General features: G+C 40.3%; 1 protein-coding gene across 1 annotated transcript; it reads right to left on the reverse strand.

The window, feature by feature from the left end:
• Window positions 1-3,094: 3,094 nt before the first annotated feature.
• Window positions 3,095-7,783, reverse strand: LOC140929645 (uncharacterized). The gene is made up of 2 exons (XM_073379385.1): window positions 7,651-7,783; window positions 3,095-5,233 (listed from the first exon to the last, which is right to left on the reverse strand). The coding sequence occupies exon 2, from the start codon at window positions 5,200-5,202 to the stop codon at window positions 3,433-3,435; it is 1,770 nt and encodes a 589-aa protein (XP_073235486.1). The 5' UTR covers window positions 5,203-5,233; window positions 7,651-7,783; the 3' UTR covers window positions 3,095-3,432.
• Window positions 7,784-8,144: the final 361 nt, after the last annotated feature.

An 8,144-nucleotide genomic window follows, 5' to 3' on the forward strand; every position in this document is an offset into this window, starting at 1 on the left:
CAGCTAAAATAGTTCTAAAATAGGCTGGGTACAAAAAAAAAGGAAACTCAACGAGGTGACTGGGGTCTAGCTGGGGCAGTTTCCTTGGAAGCGACGGTTGGAGGGCCAAGAGATAGCAAAGAAAACCTTGCTCAGTCCACCAAGCAACATTCAGCTAGTCTCATTGGTAAAGAAGTACAAAAGCCTGTAACTGTGGAAAGAGGCCTGGATGATTATCATTTTTTTTAGCTCAATGCCCAAAATACATTTTGTTTTCGCTGCCTAATCTAAAAAAAATGCAGATATTGTTTGGGGGTCAAAGTGACTCCTGTGTAGCAGGTGATAAAAAAGCTAAAAGTGGCTCATCTGGGGCTCTAGAAAAGGGGACATGCAGCTTACTGAACTTTGAATACAATCATGTATGTACTCGAGATAGAGCAATAAACATCTTTTAGAAATTTCATGTAAAAATAAAGTTTTGATCAAAAGTTATTGCGCATGAAATTAGAGGAACGAACTTTTGAGACACCCAGTAGATCTCCTTCATCGAAATTAAAAACCTTTATTATTCACTCAAAATATTTCCCCGATTCTGATTGGCTAAAAGCACACGTTTAATTCACCATAACCAGTTAATGATGACCAAATTTGGAAGAATTTTGACTTTAACGAGGATATGACGTCAAAGATGCAGCATTTTCGCAGGTTAAGGCACCGTTAACCGAGAGGACCTGGGTACGAGGTTGAGTTGTTTTGGTGGTCGGCATTATATTCTACCCACCAAAACCACATCGATCGAGAGGGACTGAGATTGAATTTTGGACACCTTGTGACATGTTATACCAAAGAAAGATGCCTACGATGTTTTGATGTATTCGCCTCTCGGGGATCCGCCTTTCTTTCGCTTTGAGCTTTATTATATTTGGGAGATCGCGTTCTCGCCAACAAAGGATGAATATAACGAGTATAACTGTATTTTGGCAAATATTGTTCATGAAGTTTTAAAACATGTTTCAGATATTTCATGGGTCTACGTGATACACATCTAGCCCCGAACACTGTTGGTGGTTTTGGTGGATGTTGAAGTCTATATCCACCAAAACCACTTGACCTGTCCAGACCGCACATAAGAGCCCTTACCTATAACCATTGTTAAATCCCCAAAGAGGCAAGGGTTTTAATTTTTTTAGGCGCATAGTTACGCTTCTGCAAAGGACTGACGAACTTTTTAAGACCATACTCATAAAGGATAACAATTATTGACACAACGAAAATTTTAATCATGGTTTTTATATAAGTTGTTATTGTTTAAACATACAAAATATTTTATTTTTTTACTTTTATTATTATCATTATTGTTATTATTATTTTTAATGAGCACTTGTGAGCAGCACACCTACACTTCCAGTGAACAGTTTCACTTGGAAGAACTGAGGAGAAACCATACTCGCCCGGGGCAACGAAAATGTTCGTGCCCCGGGCGAGAATCGAACTCGCGACCTTCCAAATCCCATCATTCCTGGGAAACAAACAGGAAGATCATGGCGCGAATTTTAAGTTACGAACCCGCGTTCGATAGGAAAATTGCTGAGAATTTTGGATATGTTTCTTCCGTCCAAGAGGCTTATGAACCCATCGCAGAGTTTGAAACGAGATTGACGATCAAGTTTTCCTGCTTCAATGTGGACAAAGATTTTGGGAACATTGGTGTGTATCTAAGGTTCATCTATTACTGCGCTTCTCACAAACATGCGAATTCTGAAGTTCAAAAGCCAACCGACGAAAGGCGTTTTTTTGTGTGTTTCTGTGTTTCAAGGTTCGTTGCCTGTGATCGTAATTATGATTGACGGCAGGGAAAAACGCAATTGTGAATGTACATTCATAAGTCTTACAAATCTAGAATTTTGGAAGTCAATCTAGTCGATAAAACCCATGCCAGAAAGAATCTTCTTCTTGCAGGGGGGGGGGGGGGGATATAAAGCTCGCTGTAATGTACACCTAGCTATCCTGGTTCCAGAGGTTGTTCTTGACTTTTCTCCGCGTGAGAGAGAACGAGCACTTACCAGCGAACTTCGCGATTCGTTCTCGCCGCTTTGCTCGTTTCCAACATCTTACTAACATCTCAGTCATTATGCATGAAACTGTACCCCCCTGATATATTTTCTGCAATCTGCACCCCCACAACTGTGAAATGGACGCAGCCTTTTTCGAGCCTTTCTCTTTCTTTCAACTCCCAGTACAGAAGTGTAGTACACTCTGCTGCTATAGTAGACTTCCGACTTCACTAACGCTAGAGCCCTGGTGGTTCAGTGGCTAGAACGTCCGATCTAGTATTCGGATGTTCGGTTGTTTCGTGCATATCATCCGTACATTTTCCGAGAATCTTCGGTTACGACTTTTAAGTTATTCAAAATTCAATCTCAGCCCCTCTCGATCGATGTGGCTTTGGGGGGTAGAATATAATGCCGACCTGTTTTGGTTGTGAACTTGAAAAAATGGCGGACATTTCACTCGTTTCAAGAGTAAGAACTAGGCGAAAAAATAGCTAAAAATATGGCAAGAACAGCAAGAAGACAACTCGAAGGGCGACATCTGCTATTTGGAGAATATTTGCGGAGCTGGACAAACCTAAACGTACACTATCGAAGATGAACTGAACATCGATGGATCAATGGAGGTAAGCATGTTTTAGCTATGTTTTTAAACTAGGAATTATTTTGAATGAATAATAAAACAGTTATTGAATTCAGCTTTCGTATCATATGAAGAATTATGGAGATCTCGGAGGGTGTTATCAACCTTGGCCTACGGCCTCGACGGATAACACCCTCCTCGATCTCGTTACTTTTAGGGGACCGTAGCTTTATTGAGGAAAACGCTTACTGAATGCACGAGCAAAATGACGAGCTTATGCGACAAAATTGTGACGAATTCATACGCCAAATGTAAAATGTATATAAAAATATAGAACGAGAAAAAAACGTGCATCTATGTTAGTTATTTTCTGCATTATTCTCGCCTGAATCTACGATAAATTGCATAAAATCCCAAAAGCTACAAAGAAATGTCTTGACTGCGACATTCATGGTTCGTGGCTAAAAGATGCTTTCAAGAATGACCAGAATTTGCACTTCATTCGTTCTTTGTTGTCGAACTGATAAAACATTATTTTTTCGTCGTTTTAAAATCGTCATTTTGCTCGTGCACTTACTTGTTTTCCTCTATAGAGCTACGGTCGCCTAAAAGTTACGAAAGCCAGACTTAATTATTTCAAACATCACTAAACTTAAGAGGGGATGAAGTTGTTTACAGTGTATGTGGCTTAATCCAGTTATGTCCATTGATGCCAACCAACTGCAGAATTAAATTCAAACATCTCCCTATATGATGGTATTTATTCAAGAAAGTAAAATAATAATTAACTGTTGACTTGTGTCTTCGAATTTTTTAGTTTTAAACAACGATTACCTTTCTCTTTCCGTTGCCATGCTTGTCTTGAATTTGAAAAGCCACAGCAATGTGACCCTCCACGTTCACTGTTATTCCATTTACAGATCCTTCTTCATTTAGCTGAATTCTGCGAACAAATTCACCATTAACAGTGTATATAGCCAGCGTCAGGCGGTCTGTCTCTCGTTCATGACCAGCAAGGATGACATGGTCACTTGCCGGGTGACATGAAATGCGATAATAGAAATCTCTCTCATATTTGATATTAAATTTGCCAAGCTGGTGTCCCTCCACATCAAATATGTACAAACTGCCATCTTTTAAGTCCACTATCATGACGCGACCATCACAAGTAGCAATGATATCTGTTGCAAACTTGAACACTCCTTCACCAAAGCTACAAACAAACTCGCCACTCGGCTCGTGAACATCAACAACCTCACCTGTCAACAGTTCTACCAACAGCAGAATTTTGCCGCGTTGTTTGCCGCTGCTCACTGTTAGTCTGTAGTCCCACTCCACGCTCCTCACAGGAAACTTGTGATGTAGGTCAGCGGTCTTCTTAAAAACCTGCACTTCACTCTCCCATTCCTCAGCCCTAGGCTTCTTCAGTCTGACCAGTACATAGATCTTGCTGTCCTCGCCTGTAGTGGCGACATCCAAAATATGTAACTGTGTATCGGCGTCATCAGTTTGAGGATTAAAACTAAAATCAAACTTTCCGTTGCTATCAAACACCTTCACGGTTTTATCCCCATCGTCTGCTATCAGGAATTGGCCTGTGGTGTTTGTAGCGATACCACACGGATTCTTCAGCTTGTGCTCCTCTTCACCCTCCAGACCAAATGACCATGGTGTAACCCAACAGTGCTCCATATTGACTTTGTGCAGTACCTTTGATATTCTTCCATCGCGTAGAGGGTCAACCTTTTCTTCTCCGGTGTCAACATATGGCCAGAACCAGACGTTTACATCCCTACCAACAGCTTGTGTCGCATCGTAGATGACGCGATTTATCTGACATACAATGGAAATAATCTCTCTTCGCTCATCTTTACCAAATCGACCTCTGACATTTAGTTGACTCTTCTCAAACTCGACGTTAAAACATTTTTGAACAGCTGGAAGGGAGTGCAGTTTCTCAAGACACTGTTTGCACTCTGGCAACGCTCTCTTCAAAACGCTTCTCAAGTCGCCAGCGGTTCCTACAGCTATATCAGCAGCATACTCTAACATTGCCGCCATCACACGATATCGAATGGCTGTAATTTGATCAAACGTACTGAGCGCTTCATTATTGGAGGCATCTGTTGCTTTTTCACGAGCCAGTTTGAATCTCTCTTTTGCGTCAGAAAGCGCTGTTTTCGCTTCTTCGTCGACCAAATTAATCAGCTGGATGTTTTTGACTTCCGAAGCGAGGACAACTGTGGTTTCAGGAGAAGTGGCTGAAGGCAAAGTTAACTCATCAAGACGTTTTTCTTCGTTTCTTTCAGATTCTTGTGCTGCTCTTCTAATAGCACTGTCGCTGTGTCTTCCATAAACTGCATCATTCAAAAACCTTAGTCCTGTTTCAAAGTAATCTACAGCTGCCCCAAGATCTTTTCGTGACAATGCATCCAGCTTTGACTTGATGTCTTCGTCACTGACGATTAGGTCCCGAAATTTTTGATCTGTTACATCGCCTTCTTTTAGCCTTTCTGCCAGTACATTTCTGGCTTTTGTAGCGGCCAAACCAATAGTGACCTTAAAGACGCTTGTTATGATCGCAGACATAACTGTAGGTTATATGGGGTATGTTGTAAACCTGTAATCAAAAGTAATTTACAACAAAGGAGTAATGTTAAACAGGCATAAAGTGCGCGAACTTTTTCTAACTAACAAGCAGTCGGGCAAAGACATAAAAACTCAAAAGTAAGAACCTGAGAATATCAGAGCAACAACGGGTTTAAGGCTGAGGAAAACTTAATGCAGGTCACAGAACAAAATTTTTAATATTAAAAAACAGCTAGTTTCTAGTATTAACGCCGAGATCTAGTATGGGTGCAGTGCGAGGAAAGGGCTCCGTAAAATAAAACATGGAAGAGGCAGACGAACGATCACCTTTAACTGATAAAAGTCTGATAAAAGTTGTTCTGACAAACCTAAATTTTAAGCGTCGAAACGGGTCAGGGTCAGGAAGGATAGAAGGATGGGAAATCGGCGATTTCAAGTTTTTCCCCTCCTCCCCATCTTTCTTTTGTAAATTGTGCCTTCAAGAAGCCTACCTCAATCAAAGGAGGGGAGGAAGATTTCATTCCATTCCATTTTGATCAAAGGTTTGTTTCTCACAGAGAAGACCTCCATAAATATAGTGGTTTTGGGGAGGGGCGCGGGGCGGCGAAGACCACAATTATGAACTGAAGCACACACTACCAACTCCGCGGTATGGCCAGTACCTTACGCATGCGCTCAACCATAACACCAAGACAGTCGCAGCCATGAACACCTGTTTCGTCCTTGTTAGCCAGCATGGCATAGCCAGCACGGTCTCACTTACGATCACAGACCCTGCCTCTTCTACCAAGGCGAGTGCAAAGCACTCCTTTAAGCGCCGTACACATGTGCATGGTAGCCGTTGGCTGGGAACCGTAAGCAGTTTGTACGTGGAGAAGTTGGTCTTTCTAAATGCAAATTACTTTTTTTGGCTAAAGTTGCCGGTGCACGTATACGAAACTTGAAAACAATGCCAGTGAAAAAATGAGATCTAATGAGGACGCTCACTTGTGTACAGTACACAACATCAGGGGAAAAATATGACATTTGAAGCCCATTTAATGGCCTTCCTTGATTTCAATGTCCTTGAAACTTGGATAAACTGATAATTAATCTCGGGATTCTTAATTGCTTTTAATTATTTATTATTAATATTATTCATTCAAAATATTTCCCCGATTCTGATTGGCTAAAAGCACACGTTTAATTCACTATAACCAGTTCCTGATGACCAAATTTGAAAGAATTTTGTGTTTAGCGAGGAAATGACGTCAAAAATGCAGGTTGAGTTGTTTTGGTCGTGAACATGAAAAATTGCGGACATTTCACTCGTTTCAAGAGTAAGAACTAGGCGAAAAAACAGCTAAAAACATGGCAAGAACAGCAAGAAGACAACTCAAAGGGCGACATCTGCTATTTGGAGAATATTTGCGGAGCTGAACAACCCTAGAAACGTGCACTATCGAAGATGAACTTAACATCGATGGATCGATGGAGGTAAGCATGTTTTAGCCATGTTTTTAAACTAGGAATTATTTTGAAAGAATAATAAAACAATTATTGAATTCGGCTTTCGTATCATATGAAGAATTACGGAGATCGAGGAGGGTGTTATCTCTCCAGGCCGTACTCAGCCTCATTCATTAATTGTTAAATATCGAGTGGTTCTTAAATTATTGTGAACAAATTTGTAGGCGTGGACCAAATTACATAAAAGAGTGATAAAAAAGCAGCCGAGCGCAAGCTAATCAAATTCCTCTTTCTCGCAATCAGCCGAAGCAAATTAATTCTCCTCTTTTTTCGTACACTGTTTCAAATAGAATCAAACCACCATGAGATGAAACTGCATTTCCAGACCTCATCATTTTCATTTACATATTTCTGGCCAATTAATGTTGTCGATAGCATGTCCACTGTTTTTATGAGCCGTAAAACTTCGTTCAAAATATTTCCAAAATGCTCTCATAGAATTTGTCCACACTTTGTGCCATAACCAAGGCAACTAAGGGAGGTACATGACAACTCCCATGTCAATGAATCATATCTCAACAAATTTTCATCTTTTTGTAGTAGGGCTGTGATAACCGGTAAGTTCCAATATTATTGTTATTATCGACGTCGTCAATACTCCAGCTTAAGAGGTATTCACCCTAAAAAAAATCCAGTCTTGCCAACTTGAAGCAATAAAGCATCATGTGGATTCCCGCCGGCCGAGAATCTGTGTTCTTTGATGAAATGGAGTCAAACATGATCCAAGCGCAGAAAAGTATCACTGAAAGGAAAGTGTCAAATAAGCTATTCGGTCTGTGAGCCTTTCTAAAATGGTGGTACCTAAGCTGAAAAAATCGAAAAATGAATTACATTATTTTCCTCGTTGACTTCCTCAGTGACTTATTGTAAACTTCTCCGTTCGCCACAAAGCACCGCTATTATTATAAATAAAACGCGTTAACTAAGGTCTCTACATACCTCACCAGTACGTTTATGTGACAGTTTGGCGCTTTAAATTATACCTCTCTCTTACTAGTCACTGTTTAAATCTTGCAGGGAAACCCAGTTGGACCACCCGAACAGTTTGGGACTTAAAATAGAAATGTGACTCAAATTTGGCTTACTGTAAAAAAAGGAAGCCAAGGTTTTGAAATAAACGTGACTAATCCCATAAATATATGTTGATAAAAACATTATATTGTATTTTAGCACGTAAATGTCATTTTTCTTTTTTAACTCGAAGCAACGGTTTTAAAGCAAATTTTCTTCTCCGTACAGTTGTCAGTTCCAGGTAACGTCATGTTCATGGCATTTTTAGTTTCGTATATTGAAAGAACAGGGAAGTTTATGATTAAAAACAAAGGACGTTTTAGAGAAGGTGGCGGGTTGATTGCAAGGCAAGGAGCAATGAAGAGCGGTTGTATTCGCAGCCTTCTGACGTGCAATGGTCTCTTTAAAGACACATAGCATTA

This window comes from Porites lutea, chromosome 3 (assembly GCF_958299795.1).
Source record: "Porites lutea chromosome 3, jaPorLute2.1, whole genome shotgun sequence".
Taxonomy (NCBI): domain Eukaryota; kingdom Metazoa; phylum Cnidaria; class Anthozoa; order Scleractinia; family Poritidae; genus Porites; species Porites lutea.

What these genes read in the sequence shown, in the direction of transcription:
- LOC140929645 (XM_073379385.1), bottom strand. Translation starts at nt 5,202, where the DNA reads ATGTCTGCGATCATAACAAGCGTCTTTAAGGTCACTATTGGTTTGGCC.